The sequence below is a fragment of the Olea europaea genome, chromosome 16 (genome assembly GCF_002742605.1).
Source record: "Olea europaea var. sylvestris chromosome 16, O_europaea_v1, whole genome shotgun sequence".
Classification (NCBI taxonomy): Eukaryota; Viridiplantae; Streptophyta; class Magnoliopsida; order Lamiales; family Oleaceae; genus Olea; species Olea europaea.
In genome coordinates this window covers 10,383,239-10,400,532 of record NC_036252.1, presented here as the reverse complement: position 1 = coordinate 10,400,532, position 17,294 = coordinate 10,383,239, and the positions used below count along the sequence as shown (strand labels likewise).

Here is a 17,294-nt window from a genome sequence, read left to right as displayed (position 1 = left end):
CTGAGGAAATGCCTAAATATGAACACCTTGTTTTGGAGGGACATGCAGAATCAGGATCCCACCACTTATGATGCCCTATTCGAAATGATGAGGCGTGAAATAATCAATGAAGAATTGATTGAGCACAGGAATAGGCTAGCAGAGGCCTCCCACCTCAGTAAAGGCAACGTGCGAGAGGACCGACCTCCCATCTGATGGACTACTAATAGACCAGACTGGAAATGAAAATTCCAAGCAAGCACTCACTACCACTACTTTGAATGCGGTTCCGACCTTGGCATATGAAGATGTCACCCTTGTGACCAACACACAACATGCTGGAACTTCACAATCGGCCCCCCGAAGGGGAAAAGCCGTGGGCGAGGCTCGGGGCCTAGACCTAGATAGGATCTGAACCTCCACCAGTACTATTCGTATCACCACTCGTACTCCCATGGCTCAGTGGATTGCCGAAACTTTACTCATCACCCCTAAAGAGCAAGTCCTAGAGGTGAAAGAAGAAAAAATTCATCCCCGGCAAACAAGCCCCCAACTAGGTACGACTAGTAACCTAGGCACAAGGAGGTTGCTCTCCGCCATAGGGATGTATCCCCCGTAGAAGGTCGGAGCAAAATGTGGAAAGGCTTAGAGAAGAACGCAGACAATGTAGGGACAATCGGGCTCAAGAGGAGGCCCTGATAGATGAGGTGGATACCATATTTGGAGGCCCCTACGTAGGCGGTGAAATGCGGAACTCACAAAGAAACTACACTTGAGAGGCCAAGTGTCCTCCATTGACTAGTTACATTGTAGACAGTAGCTCCTGAAGGAATCAAGCACCACCTATCATCTTCACCCAGGAAGACGCAGAGGGAGTTCATTTTTCCCATTGTAAAGTCCTTGTGGTTAGGGCCATTGTTGCCCGAAATGAATTAAAACGAATTCTAGTAGACAATGGTAGTTCCGTGAACATTTTATTCGGATTTACCTTTGACAAGATGATCTTAGACCACGAGTTGACTCCCACCACTACTCCCTTATACGAATTCACTGAAGATGGCATCACTTCGAGGGAAAAGATCACACTCGTAGTGGAGATGGGAGAATCACCCCAGACAACATTGAACTTCATGGAATTTCTTATTGTGGATAGCTAGTCGGCTTATCACGTGGTACCAGGAAGACCTACCCTAAAGGAATTGGGGGTTGTCACTTCCATCCATCATCTATGCATAAAATTCCCGACTGAAAATGGGGTGGCTTGAGCTCCATCAGGAAGGCTGAGCCTTGGGATGTCAATATCATTATAATGGAGATGGACATGACTGATGTCCCAAGAGAGCCTCCCTCCGAATATGTTGAAATGATCGACGTTCCTTCCGAATGGGAAGAACCACTTGTACTTGACGAAATTGATCCGTGTAGCTGAGCATGAGCCCTAGACAGCCTCGGTAAAGGAGTTGGAAAACTTCCTGATGGACCCTCGGGATCCCAACAAAATGTTAAAAACGGGTAAGTGCCTATCCACTGACTTGAAAGAGAAACTCAAGAACTTCCTAAGTAGGAACCTTGACGTCTTTGCATGGAGGCATGAGGATATGGTGGGTATTGATCCTAAGGTCAGTTGCCACCATCTTTAAATTGATCCCAAGATTCCCCGTATAGATAAAAGAGAAGAGCCCTCAACCCGGAGAGATATGAGGCTCTGAAGAAAGAAGTGCAGAAGTTAATCAAGAATGACTTCATCAAGGAGGCCATCTACCCAAAGTGGGTCTCCAACTCGGTGCTAGTTAAGAAGTACAACGACAAATGGAGGGTATGTATTAACTTCACCAATCTCAACAAAGCATGTCACAAAGACAGCTTCCCGCTCCCTAGAATTGATCAACTCGTAGACTCCACCGTCGAACATGAGTTGTTGAGCTTTATAGATGCTTACTCAGGCTACAATCAAATTTCCATGTACCAAGCCGATGAGGAGAGCACCTCTTTTATCACTGACAGAGGCCTTTATTGCTATAAGATGTTGTCTTTCGGGTTGAAAAACTCCAGGGCTACTTATCAAAGGCTCGTCAACAAGATATGCCTGGACCTCATTTGCAAGACTATGGAGGTGTATGTAAATGACATGCTAGTGAAAAGTTTGAAGGGGGATGACCTTGTGGCACACCTGAACAATACCTTCCAAATTCTAGTATAGAATGAGGCTTAACCCCCTCAAATGTGCATTCAGTGTTGCCTCCGGAAAGTTCTTAGAATATATGGTCAACTAAAGAGGAATTAAAGCCAATCCTGAAAAAAATCAGTGCTTTGATTAATATGAGATCTCCCCAGAAACCAAAAGATGCCTAAAACCTAACTGGGCGGGTGACAGTACTCGACCGCTTTATCTCCAGGCCACCGACAATGCCTTCCGTTCTTTAAACTATTGAAAGCAAGAAAGAGTTTCAAATGGACAAAGGAATGTGAAGAGGTCTTCCAAGGTCTAGAATTCACCTAGGGCAGACCCCCTCCTCTCAAAGCCGAAATTCGGAGAAGTTCTACAACTATATTTGGCAATTTTCAATGAGGCCATCAGTGCGATCCTAATCAGAGAAGAAGGTACCACCCAACTCCGCGTGTATTACACTATCAAGGCGCTTCTACTTTAGAAACCCGCTACCCCGACATGGAGAAGCTTACCTTGGCCTTGATCACATCCTCTAGGAAGCTGAAGCCATATTTCCAAGCTCACACCGTTCACGTCCTTAGGCCAACAAAGAACACACAACATCCAAAAGCAATGTTTTTAATGTGGCCCAACTGCTTGAAGGCCGAAGTGCTCTGGCCGAGGTAGTCCATACCGAGGCCCAAATGCCCAAGCCGAATTCGAGAACACCTTTGGCATCACTCCTCTCTAGAGATCCGGTCTTACACAAGAATCTTCTTTTAATGATTGATGAGACGCCAATCATAGAGTGCAAGTGTCTCATCTTGTCAAACATAGCGGCGGCTATGCCAATTAATAAATGTGTAGCAGGCTAGGTAGTCAAACGTAGAACTTGACATGTTAACTAACAAGATGAGGCCACGTGTACTCCCAAATCGAAGGCCACAATTCAACTTGTATTATTATAAATACTTCCCCATGCACCCCATGTAAAACTAATGCAAGATTCAATACAAGAATAAATACTACACAACACTCTTTTACTCTCTTATAATACAAATCGAGATTATACATAGATTTATCAATTGTGATTGGTAATTATTGTACAATCGTTTTACTAATGTCTCTCCGGATTTCGAACGTTGTCGTCCCGCGCCTTTGAGCTATTCCCAAGCCCATCTACCTGACTGTTCCAGACCATATACGTGTCTAAGCGTGCTGGACTAGGCTTGCGTGTACACGGGTAGATCCGGTATCTGTTGTCTGACTGGAAACTAGGTCAACACAAGCTATCAAGTATGTCGAATACAAGTATTTGACCATTCTACCATAGAATCGAGTTGCTAAATATTGCAAACCATGTGTATTCAACGAACCCCTTTCTTTTTATTTTTTCGATGGTTAAAGTTTAAAAAGGTTACATACTTATTCCAATATTAAAGTAACGCTTTCAAATAAATAATTTTATGATTTTTAAGTTCATCTGAATCTATTCTGTAGTTGAGAATGGGAGAAGAAATTTGATGAACCATCTATTTATTTCATGTTTTGGAACTTAAATTCATGAAATAATATGCTATTATTGCAATATGAAAGTATTAAATCGTCAAAATACTATTTTATTCTTTAAAAAGTAAAAACAAATAACTTAATATGTTTAATCATATAAGTACTTGTTTAATATGAAAATAAGACAAAGTAAAAGATGAAACTGGTTTAGTTAGAAAAAATTGAAAAGCTCAAAATATGCTCGACCAACTCAACTCCATGGCCAAGCTGTTGTGTGTGTCGTATTTATGTAATTGACCAGTTCAACCATAGAAACGAGTCTTTGAGTACGGTCCATTACATATATTGAAATATTTCAATTCTTTTTATTTTTACATTTAAAATAAGTATTATTTTCGTGTACATGTCTTTGACCTTATCAATCATAGAAATGAGTCGTTACATATATATTCAAATAACTCAACCCCTTTCTTTCTTTTTTTTTTTACATTTAAAATATATAATATGTTTTTTCTTTCCTTCTTTCTTTTTATTATGTATTTATTATTATTTTTATTGAAGGAAGTTAGGCAAGCATGTTCTTACAGTTCTAAACTATTACCATAAATTTTGTTTTAGTCCTCAATTTTGTATATAATATTTAGGGGTAATTAGTACAAAACGTTTTTATTGATTACACTCATTGTACAAATTATTCCTTTTTTTTTTTTTTGTTAAATTTGACAGTTACACCTTCATTTCAATTTTTTCTTGTGGAGTTGGTCATTTATGTCTTCTACTATCAGTTTCTTTCGTCAAATATGGGTAATTGGTGTTAAATCGTTCCTATTGTTGGCCTTCATTACACAAAATATCCTTACCGTCCACCACCCCCATAATAATTAAAAAGAGAATTAATAGTATAAAATAAAGTAAGTAACAAAAAAATTTTAAAAAAACAATTAATTAATTAATTATTTTTTTTATTCGACTTTGGCCCTACTGGAGACTACCACCACCATCCATTCTCTCCATCCCATTACTGCACCAGTTAGGAATTTAGCTATTATTCTGTAATCAAAGTTTGTGTTCAAATATTTTGTTTGCTTTCAGCAAAAGTTATGAGAGATTTTTATTTTTTTTATTTTTTATTAGGGATTTAGATTTTTGGGCAAATGCTTGATTTTACTTTTTGTTGATGATTACATACACATATGTATGTGCATATATACACACTGCATTATTTTTAAATTTTGCTCTGACTTTTTTTCCAATTTATTTTGTATTACAAAATGATGTATGAAGATGGGATTTTTTTCCCTTTCATTAGAGGTTCATTCAAGATTTTAATCCAACATCAATCCTAACTGTTCTAATTCAAACCCATCTATTTTTTTATTTTTTATATTATTTTAAGTGGAACTCGTTTTCACAATTTGAAAATTTTAGAACTTTGATTATAATTATTTATTTTTTTATACTTTTTTTTGTCTATTTGTTTATTTAAAGAGGGAGGTAATTAATTATTTTACAGTATTTTAATGGAGAAAATAGATGATAAAGGACTTTTTGTGCACCGATCGCAAATGATAGGGACATTTTGCATCAATTACATATATTTGATGGAATGAAACTGAAATAACCAATTGTTCAAGAAAATGATCGAAATGAGCGTGTACGAGTGATGCTTCGTGTACGAGTGATGCTTCGTAAAGTATGAGTTGGTAAGATCTATATCACTCATCTTAAAACCAGATTTTGAAATCTAAATAAATCAACGGCCTAAGTTTTGTTAGCACCTATTTTATCAATAAATTTTATCTACCTACTTTGTGTAAGTAGATTAATTAGAGCGTGTAAATGTCAAATTTGAATAAGTAAAGACAATTTGTACAATGACTATAAACGATGAGACCTTTTGAGCTGATTCAGTATTCTCGTGTGAAACCGTGTCGAGACGCAGTATTTGACATCTGAAAAGATGCAGACTACAAAGATATTCAAAGTCTTGATTCCAATTCAAATATCCCCAACTCCCTTCCTCGCACACACGCTGACACGCCAATGACCCAATTCCATAAACAATATTCTAATTTATCAAGCTTTCCCAATAAGACTTCATTAAACTCATTCTCCTTTAATTTGTTTTTATTTTTGTTAAGGATTCATGGTGTCAAAGATTTTTCTTGTTTCGGGATTCTTTTACTTGTTTTTCTGTGATTTTTTTGCCGCTGAAGCTTTTAAGAGTTTGACTTTCAATGATACGGGCATAGAATTTCCTGATCATTCGAGCTTCAATTCTGTTTCTTCCTCATTAGATTCAGATTGTAGCTTCTCGGAATCGAAGAAAGGATATACCCCCTTTAATTTTACGCCGGAAAATGGACCGGCCCCGTCAGTGAAGCTTCATCTAAAGCACAGATCAGATGGGCGAGAAATTAACGGCAAAGATCGTTTAATGGAGTCTACAGCGAAGGATTTGACTCGGATTCAGACATTGCACAAGAGAATTATAGAGAAAAAGAACCAGAACACCATTTCAAGAGTAAAGAAAGATGGTGGTCAACAGTTTTCTTCGCCGGAAAGTGGGTTTTCCGGGCAGCTGACGGCCACCCTTGAATCAGGAGTCAGTCTTGGTTCAGGAGAGTACTTCATTGATGTCTTTGTGGGTACACCTCCTAAACATTTCTCTTTAATTCTTGATACTGGTAGTGATCTTAATTGGATTCAATGTGTTCCTTGTTATGATTGTTTTGAACAAACTGGCCCTTATTATGACCCCAATGATTCGATTTCGTTTAGAAATATAAGCTGTCGTGATCCACGGTGTCACCTAGTTTCATCGCCTGATCCTCCACAGCAATGCAATGCTGAGAATCAGAGTTGTCCTTATTATTATTGGTATGGAGATAGTTCTAACACAACTGGTGATTTCGCACTCGAAACTTTCACTGTTAATCTCACGACACGGAATGGGAACACAGAATTTAGGAGAGTCGAAAATGTGATGTTTGGATGTGGTCATTGGAATAGAGGTCTATTTCATGGTGCTGCTGGATTGTTAGGGCTTGGAAGAGGGCCACTTTCGTTTTCGTCGCAGCTTCGATCTTTTTATGGCCACTCGTTCTCGTATTGTCTCGTGGATCGAAATAGTAATGCGAATGTTAGTAGCAAGTTGATTTTTGGTGAGGATAAAGACCTTTTGAGCCATCCTGAATTGAATTTCACTTCATTTGTTGTGGGAAAAGAAAATCCGGTTGATACATTCTACTATGTCGGGATTAACTCGATTATAGTTGGAGGAGAGGTTCTGAATATACCAGCAGAGACATGGGATTTGTCACCGGAAGGTGCTGGTGGATCTATCGTCGATTCAGGGACTACGTTGAGTTACTTTGCTGATCCGGCTTATAGGATTATTAAGGAGGCTTTTGTAAAGAAGATCGAGGGATATCCGGTTGTAAAAGATTTTCCGATACTCGATCCTTGTTATAATGTTTCTGGAGCGGTGAAATTGGATATGCCCTCGTTCGGGATTCTGTTTAGTGATGGAGCAGTATGGAATTTCCCATTAGAGAACTATTTCATCAAGCTCGAGCCGGAAGAGGTGGTTTGTTTGGCAATTTTGGGGACGGCCCGCTCGGCTCTATCCATTATTGGCAACTACCAACAGCAGAATTTTCACATATTGTACGACACGAAACAGTCGAGACTAGGATTCGCGCCAACAAAATGTGCTGACATATAACGTTGTCTGACTTACTGCATAGTTATGGGGCTGGTGGAAAACTGTAAACATACCTGGGTCGTGTGTATCCATGTACATGGATACATGTCACTGTTTACTTACAAAAGGAGGTAAAATGACATGATACTGAATCCTTTCCCATCCTTTTTTTTTTTTTTTTTTTTTTGGGATTTAGGCTTATGCAATTCATATATTGATTGATTACTACACAACATAATCTGTTTTCTTTCTAAGCTGTATGCAAAAAATTTGAAATGTTTCTTAGATCTACAATAAAGTTGCTTGCTTATTTGTGAAACAATCTAGGGTTCAGAAGACCCCTACACCACTTTCGTTGCTAAAATGTTCATGGGTGCATGTTTGGTAAACGGTTAATACTATGCTCGACAATGCAAAAATAAGATTTTAACTTCTTTTTTTTGTTCTTTAGTATTGTTCGATGTTGCATCATTCACGTCACCCAACATGCCCTTAAGTGATGCGCTACTATAGTGTTCAAGTCAAAGAAGGAACAAAAATTGAGTATTGCATTTCAATTGTGCTCAACATGGAGAGATATGTTGTTTTAGTCATAGTTATAGGATCTAATCGAGGCATCGATTTGGTCGAGACGCCATGTTATCGGGTCGTCCATCGGACTGTTAGGTCACTGCTTCAAAATTATTTAGAAATATTCAAAGTAAATCATTTTCTCTTTGAGATAAAATTAAACATTTTAAGCTATTCGTCACTAATTATTTTTATATCTATAAATTATTGATATTATAAACTTATTGTGACTATAATGTTTACATTTTAATTTTATAATTTTGGATATTATAAAATTTCAAAATTAGTTTAAATTATTTATTATTAAAGTATTGGTTTTATTTAACTAAAAATAATTTCTCCATGCATATTAAATTCATAAAATAATTAGTAAAATGATGAATTTCAAAAATATTTTAAGGTAACAATAAATGATTTACTATAATAACAAATTAGTTATAAATACAAAAAATGAATAAAGATTTTATTTGCCCTAATGGTAAGCTTGCTGGACTCTATTTGGCTTAGTTAAAAATCATATTTTCAATAAATTTGATAAAAGATGATAAAAAAATTTATGGATAAAAAGGTGAAAAATGTGGGTCACATTAAACCCTGACAAGTAACAATTAATTGGGCCTAAGTCTTACAAAAAAGAGTTTGCTTGTAAATAAACCAGTTCTTAATCGGATAAGTGAGTCCAACCATCTACAACAAATCGGCCTGGTCAAGTTCTTGGGTCGCCAGTTATTTGGCCCAATAAACCGGGTTTTAATTGTTTATAAGGGCCTGTTTTGGAGCAATTTTTTCATCCAAAAAATTGATTTTTTGACTGTTATTTCACTATTCAAGCCGTCATATTTGACTTCTTCTTTCACAAGTAGACCCCACTTTTCTCCTAACGGTCAAAAAATCAATTTTTAAAATTACTCCCAAACAGGCTCTAACTATGGATTTATTTCAGATTCCCAACACTTACTCAAATACCCACGGTATTTTCAAAATTGTTTTCTAATTATCCTGCACTTTTGACATTGTTGATGTAGTGATTAATAGTAACAGTGTTGAAATTACACTAACTATTTGCAAAAGTTTTGGAGTTTAAAAAAGAAAATCAAAGAAAGTGTAGTGACCTACTAGATTTTCTACCCATCATTTTGAGGTGAAGTACTAGTTTAGCAATAATTTCCATCCTATTTTCATGTTCTTTGTTGACGTTCAAAATCGAAGCAATCAATTTTGATCAACTTAATTGAGAATTATTTACTGGAATAGTGAGAAGATCACGTGATTGGCTTTTTCATAAAAGCATTGGAGTATAAAAATGGAAGTGAGTAAAGTCATGGTCTCTCAAGGGGACCATTTGTCTCCATTTATAGCCGAATTTGAAAAGGATGGTTGCTGTAGTCACAGTCATTTACCGTGCATCGGACGTCAGATGCAATGTTCTCCTTATTAAGTATGTCAAATTATTCAATCGAAATTGGTTTTTAAAGGTTGAACCCCAATCTTGAGGGCCTTCACCGCCCCCACCTTTAGAGGTTTGTGAGGGAGGTAAATCGCGGGATGTTCCCCAACAGGATACTCAAGGTAATTATTAATTAACACTTTAAGTCCTTTGTTGTCCCTTAATTAATTAAAATTAATGAATCATATAAGCACACGCTCAAACGCTTGGTATTTCCTTCTTCATGGTATATAAGAAGAAATGAATTATAACAAACAATAAAAAAAACGAGAGATTTAGAAGCTAGGTGGTTATGGCTTTGGCGCCCAAAAAATTAATATTCCATTCTTCTTCATCATCATCTGCTTCTGAGGGTTGTGAGTATATATTATTCTTGAACTTAATTTTGATTATTCAAACCCTTTTGCATATTGAACAATTTATATGTGTGGTCCAGTTTAAAAACCAATTTTGGCTTCTTTTTCGGATTTTCTAGCAGTATCAACTGAAATAATCTCCTTTTCTTGTAGAAGAAAAGTTTTGAATAAGATTCATGGAGAGTTTTTCTTGCTTAATGAACAGAGATGATAGGTAGTGAAATAGTAGGAATTTCTCTATAAACTTTTGGCTTTTCACTTGCAATCGAGTAACTTCATCTAGAACTCTGTTTCTTTAAGTTGTTTACAGCCATGCTATTGAATAGGCCCTTTATCTTTCTTGAAATTATTTTAGCAGACTCTTTTAAGCATCACTAAACATCTCCAATTGGCATTTTTTCTTGTTCTCATCCATGCATATTCTGTACTTGTCATGATTATATGCCTCTTTTTTCTTGATGATATTGTTTATCTTTAGCTCGTCTTGAAAAATTAACATATGAAGTTGCTCTTGTATATTAAAGTCTTAGTGTGAGATTATGGTTCTCTTAACTCTATTAGATTTAAGTGCTATTTGTGTCATTCATATGGATTGTGCTTGTCTAGTTTTATTGTGGACCATTGGATGGGATCGACGGCTGTGATTTATTCTATGTGAGATATTTTTTGTTGCTTGAGCTTGTGTGAGAAGCTTTGACTATTTTTCCACCAAATAGGGCTTTCTCACGTTTTTGGAAAAACAAGTCTTTCTCTCTTAAAATTCGGCCCTCTCTCTTCTCCTCAAGACTTCTCTCTCCATTTGCACCTTACTGTGAGTGTTCTTGAGAGTGCCTTCTTGTGAGCTTCTTCTTGAGTGTCCCTTGTGATAACTTAGGCCTGAAATAGTGGCTAAGTATAGGTGATGTTTTTCAAAGCTTGGTAGAAGAGAGGGGTGCGGTGGTGGCGGTTTCAAAGGAGGTTCTTTGCTGGTTTCCTAGCTCTCTCTTTGGAAGGTGATTTGAATGACATGGGAGCTGTTCCTGAGCCTGAAAATCAGCCATAAACAAAAGAAGTTGCTGTCCAGATTTTCGGCCATTAATGGATTGTATTTTCAGTTTATGTTTCTTGTATTTTTGCCTTGGAATCTTTGATTAAATGATGTTTGTTGTTGGTTGAACTCCGAGAACCCAACAAACTGGTATCAGAGCTAAGTTGTGGAGGTTTTAAGGCTGAAAAACAGCAGAAAACAGACCAGAAAAATCGGCAGAAAACAAGAGAAAAAGGCTGTCCAAAATCTGTGCAAAAATCAGACCTTCAAACGCAATTTCCTGCCAAACTAGAAGGAATTTGGAAAATCTAAGACCACCGGCGTGCTCTGTAGATTGAGTAGGTACTGGTGGGGTGGCGCATGAATTTTTCGGCAGCGGCGCGTGGGCGGTCTCCGACGAGGTTTTTTCAGGCAGGTTTTTTAGTTTAACCTGCTGAACGTGTTAATGTGTTTATTTTAGTATTTTAGGTTTTACATAAAAAGTTGGGTGATTTTGCCCCTGGCTTGATGTCTACAGCGATTCGGTTCAGACACTTGTTGGTATATTTACTGTTTTTCAACAGTAGTTTGGTAAGATTATTCCAAACTCTCCGTTAGGTTAGGTTTGATATTCTTACCGGTTTATGCATGATTATTGCTTGGTTGCCTATTTGTGAATTCCGTTGATTGAATTCTTATGATTAATTTGTAACCTGGAAGCATATTTACCTGCATTATATACCTGTGTTTTCATTGTTGTGCTTCATTTCTAAAATTTGTTTTTAACTCAGCATTCATATTTTTATATTGATTATCTGGAAAAGAATTTTTCAAAACCTTTTCTGTTATGTCCACGAGTACATGCCACTCTTTTACAGAATCTGTAATGGGTTCGAGGGTCGAATTATCGTAATTCGATGGAAAGGGGGATTACTCGATATGGAAACAGAAAATGAGGGCCATTTTGGTCTAACAGAGAGTTGCTAAAGCTTTCGATGATCCCACTACATTTTCTGATGAGTTAAAAGCTAAACCAACTGAAATTGAAGATATGAATGAAATTGCTTACAGTTCTATAATTTTGCATCTATCTGACAACATTGTAAGACAAGTTGATAGTGCTAAAACTGCTAGAACTTTGTGGACTGCTTTAGATGCCTTGTTCTTAACTAAAACTTTACCTAACAAAATATACCTGTTGGAAAAGTTGTTTAGTTTTAAGATGGACCCGGGGAAGGATGTTGAGGGGAATTTGAGTGACTTTAGCATAATTGTTAAGAGTCTAGCTCATAATAATAAAAAATTTGATGATGAGGATTTAGCTGTCATATTGCCAAACTCTTTGTCCGAATCTCACAGAGAAATGAAAAATGCCATAAAATATGATAGGGACACTCTCACTCAAGCTATTGTTTCCGATGCTTTAAAATCAAGTGAACTTGAATTAAAAAGAGACAACAGAACTCATTCCCGAGAAGAGAGTCTATTTGTTAGGGGAAGACCTGAAAAGAAAGAATTTAACTTCCATAACAAGAAGGGGAGAGAAAAATCTAAAATGGGATCCAAATCTAAAAATAAAAGCGGTAAGAAATGTTATCACTGTGGAAAGTTAGGACATTTCAAAAAAGACTGCTTCGACTGGAAAAGGAAACAAAAAGACCCGAACAATTCTGATGTTGATAATGCTGCTATTGTTTCTGAATTTGATAGTTTGCATGTCATGAATGTGTCTGAGGAAGAATTTGACAAAAAAATGGATTTTAGACACAGGGTACACTTTCTATATGTGCCCTGATAGGTCTTGGTTCTATAACTATAGAGAGACTGAACCTAGGAAGGTCTACATGGGAAACAATAATTCTCAAAATGTGGTTGGAGTTGGTGACATAGCCATCAGAATGTACGATGGGGCCGTCACGCAACTCAGAAATGTTAGATATGTCCCTAAGTTAAAGAGGAACCTCATTTCCTTAGGTTCTCTTGAAGATGAGGGATATACCTTCAAGTCAGATTTTGAAAATTATGAAGGGTTCTCTCATAGTTATAAAAGGGCCTAAGAGGAATGGACTGTACTATCTTAAAGGTAGAACTGAAATACCAGTTGATTCTAGCCTTCTTACTGTGAGTAAAGACAAAACTAAATTTTAGCATAACAGAATGGGTCACATTGGGTTTAAAGGGCTAAAATCTTTAAGTAATCAGAAATTACTTGGAAAAGATGACATTGAAGCTATGGAATTCTGTGAAACTTATGTTTTGGGTAGGTCCCATAAGGTGAGCTTTGAAGCTAGCTCTCATAGGACCAGTAGACCATTGGACTATGTCCATGCTGATCTATGGGGCTCGGAGAAGCACTCCACATTTGGTGGAAGCAAGTACTTCGTGTCCTTACTGGATGATTACTCAAGAAAAGTTTGGATTTATCCTTTGAAGGCTAAGTCGGAAACTTTTGGGAAATTCAGGGTTTGGTTAAAGTCTGTTGAGAATCAGTTAGACAAGAAACTTAAAACGTTAAAAACTGATAATGGGCTTGAATTCTGTAATATCGAATTTGACAACTTCTGTAAGTAGAAAGGTATAACAAGACACAGATCTGTTAAATACACATCTCAACAAAATGGGGTTACTGAAAGAATGAACAGGACCATAATGAACAAAGTTAGGTGTATGTTGATTAGCTCTGGCCTTGTGAAAGGCTTTTGGGCTGAAGCTGCAAGTACTGCAGCTTATCTGATTAATAGGTCTCCATCCAGCAGTATAGGGTTTAAGACCCCACATGAGTTGTGGACGGGAGAGCCTCCAAATTTAGAACACTTGAGGGTGTTTGGATGTGCTGCATATGCACACTAATCTGAAGGGAAACTTGAGCTGAGGGCTGTCAAGTGTGTGATGTTAGGGTATCCCGAGGGTGTGAAGAGCTATAGGTTATGGGTTTTAGGGGTCCAAGGCATTAGGATTATTAACAGCAGGAATGTAGTCTTTAATGAATCTGAGATGCCATGTCTAAAACAGAAAACCGAAGAAACTAACAAATCTGAAACTGAGAAGAGTATTCAGACTGAGGTGAAGTTGACTAGGCTAAATTCACCTACACCTAGGAATGACGAAAATGACCCTATACATCATGAAAATGAAATTGAACTTGAACCTAAAGAGGTGACTGAACTTCAAGATAACATTGAACCAGTTGAAGTTGAACATTTTAATGATCAGCCACCTAATCAAGATTATCAACTTACTAGGGATCGGGGGAGGAGACAGATCAGGCTAAATCCTAGATATGAATCCCTAAACTTGACTGATTTTGCCTTGGTTTTAGGTGAAGCCCTTGAACAGACAGAACTTGCTACTTATGAAGAAGCTGTTAATGGAAAATGTTCTGAAAATTGGCTAAAAGCTATGCAGGAAGAAATGGAATCTTTAATGGAGAATAAAACTTGGAAGTTGGTTAACAAACCTAAGGATCATAGGATAGTTCAATGTAAGTAGATTTACAAATTGAAAGAAGAAAGTAATCCTAGTGATCCTCCTAGGTATAAGGCCAGATTAGTGGCAAAGGGGTTTACTAAAAAAAAAAAAGGGTTGATTACAATGAGATATTCTCTTATGTGATAAAGTACAAAATAATTAGACTGGTTTTTGCATTGGTTGTTCAGTTCAACTGGGAACTGGAACAACTAGATGTCAAGACTGCTTTCCTACATGAGGAATTAGAAGAGAATATTTACATGAGTCAGTCTCAAGGTTTTGAGGTGAAAGGTAAAATAAACTGTGTGTGCAAATTAGAAAGATCTCTGTATGGGCTTAAACAAAGCCCTAGACAGTGGTACATAAGGTTCGATACCTATGTACTGAAGATATGTTTTAAAAGGAGTGAATATGATGCATACATGTACTATAATGATAGTAAGGAAGGCTGTGAGGTCTACTTGTTGCTGTATGTAGATGACATGCTTCTAGCAAGTTCAAGTAAGACTGAAATCACTAAGATGAAGAACCTTTTAAAATCAGAATTCGATATGAAAGATTTGGGGAGTGCTAAGAAGATTTTGGGGATGGTTATAAAGAGAGATAGGGTTCAAAATAGACTAGTTGTTTCCTAAGAAGCCTATCTAAACAAAGTCATAACTAAATTTGGTATGAATGGATCAAAATCTGTGAACGTTCCCTTAGCAGCTCACATGAATCTTTCTAGTGCACATTCTCCTAAAACTGAGGAGGAATTTAGAGAAATGAGGAACATACCCTACTCTAATGCTATAGGTTTCGTTATGTTCTCTATGATAACAGCCAAACCTAACTTAGCCTATGCTATAAGTTTTTTGAGCAGATTTATGTCCAACCCCGGAAAGCCCCATTGGGCAGGTTTGAAATGGTTGTTAAGGTACATTGTTGGTACATTAAATATTTCCGCATATACAAGCCTCAACCATCTGTGCACCTAATGATAGGGATGACAATCGGGCTCGCCAGCTCGGGCCGCCCGTAGCTTCCCGAGCCGGCTCGGCAGACCTGAGCCTAAGCTCGGGCCAAACCCCATTTTGGGGACACGGGCTTTGCCCGAGCCGGCTCGTGAGCTCGCAAGCTTTAAAAAAAAAAAATTAAGGCAGCAAGCTACTGCCTTATATTAAGGCAGCAGCTTGCTGCCTTTAAAAGGCAGCAGAAGAAGAAAAGAAAAAAAAAATAGGGGAGAAAATATGTAGATTCTGATTTTGCTGGTGACAAGGATAACAGAAAGTCTACCACAGCTTACTTTTTTACACTTGGTGACAATTGTATAAAATGGAAGTCACAGCTGCAACCTTTAGTTACTTTGTCAATTACTGAGGCAGAGTATGTTGTCATAACCGAGGCGATTAAGGAATGTACCTAGTTAAAAGGAATTTTAAAAGAATTGAACTTCATGCATGATGCACCTGTTATGTTTACTGATAGTCAAAGTGTTTTATCGCTTTGTAAGAATCCCATTTATCATGAAAGAACTAAACATATTGAGGTGAAGTATAATTTTATTCGTGAGAAACTTTCTCAAGGTGAAGTTAATCTTGTTAAAATTCACACTGATAGGAATTCCTCTGATGTGGGAACAAAAATTCTACATGCAGGTAAATTTAAATTGTGCTTATCTTTATTACATATTGACACTGGTTAATTTTTCTTGCAGGTAGTGGGCGATGATGATGAACAGTTCTTCTATGTGCAAATTCGCAACCGAGAGAGAGTGTTATGGGAACCAAGGTGAAGAATCTGAGAATATGGTTCTCTTAACTCCATTAGATTTAAGTGCTATTTGTGACATTCACATGGATTGTGCTTGTCTAGTTTTATTGTGGACCATTTGATGGGATCGACGCCTGTGATTTATTCTATGTGAGATATTTTTTGTTGCTTTAGCTTGTGTGAGAAGCTTTGACTATTTTTCCACCAAATAGGGCTTTCTCACGTTTTTGGAAAAACAAGTCTTTCTCTCTTAAAATTCGGCCCTCTCTCTTCTCCTCAAGACTTCTCTCTCCATTTGCACCTTACTGTGAGTGTTCTTGAGAGTGCCTTCTTGTGAGCTTCTTCTTGAGTGTCCCTTGTGATAACTTAGGCCTGAAATAGTGGCTAAGTATATGTGATGTTTCTCAAAACTTGGTAGAAGAGGGGTGCGGTGGTGGCGGTTTCAAAGGAAGTTCTTCGCCGGTTTCCCAGCTCTCTTTTTGGAAGGTGATTTGCATGACATGAGAGCTGTTCCTGAGCCTGAAAATCAGCCATAAACAAGAGAAGTTGCTGTCTAGATTTTCGGCCATTAATGGGTTGTATTTTCGGTTTATGTTTTTTGCATTTTTGCCTTGGAATCTTTGATTAAATGATGTTTATTGTTGATTGAACTCCGAGATCCCAACACTTAGAATAATGGACTATAGAATATGTCAACAAGACGGGGTTCATAGATTAATCATCAGGACATTTAGGGTTAACTTGTTCATTTTTGCCTTTATCAAACTGACTTAAATGAAGAAGAAACTTTATTTTGTTTGCGTTTGACAGAAATTATCTGCTTAATTAACTGCAGAAAGGGTAATTTTTTAAAAAATCTCTGATATTTGCAGCCCAAAAAATTAATACAATGGATGAAGATGTTGCAATTTCTGAAGAACAAAAACACTTACAAGAAGCATTGGTGAAGACACAAGAATAGGAAGATGATTCTACCTAGGGATGGCAATCGGGCTCGCCGGCTCGGGCCGCCCGTGGCTCGGCTCGGGAAAAGCCCGAGTCGGCTCGGCTCGGGGCTCGGTAGACCCGAGCCTAAGCTCGGGCCGAGCCCCATTTTGGGGACACGGGCTTTGCCCGAGCCGGCCCGTGAGCTCGCGATCTTTTAAAAAAAAAAAAAAAAAAGGCAAAACTGCTGCCTTTGAAAGGCAGTAGTCGCTGCCTTCAAGGCAGCAAAACTGTTGCCTTTTAAGGCAGCTGAAAAAAAATGGTGGAGAAAACGAGCCTGCCCGGCTCGGCCCGTAAAAAGCCCGAGCAAAAGCTCGGGCCGAGCCTATTTTTTTTGGCCGAGCTTTTGCTCGGCTCGGCTCGAGCCC

The 17,294-nt window shown here is 37.7% G+C and overlaps 1 protein-coding gene across 1 annotated transcript; it reads left to right on the top strand.

Moving 5' to 3' along the window:
• The first annotated feature begins 5,554 nt into the window (after window positions 1–5,554).
• LOC111412060 (aspartyl protease family protein 2-like) lies at window positions 5,555–7,665 on the top strand. The gene has a single exon (XM_023042805.1). The coding sequence runs from the start codon at window positions 5,784–5,786 to the stop codon at window positions 7,362–7,364; it is 1,581 nt and encodes a 526-aa protein (XP_022898573.1). The 5' UTR covers window positions 5,555–5,783; the 3' UTR covers window positions 7,365–7,665.
• The last annotated feature ends 9,629 nt before the right edge of the window (window positions 7,666–17,294 follow it).

Bases quoted from the DNA above. Each gene is read 5' to 3' on its own strand.
- LOC111412060 (XM_023042805.1), top strand. From the start codon at position 5,784: ATGGTGTCAAAGATTTTTCTTGTTTCGGGATTCTTTTACTTGTTTTTC.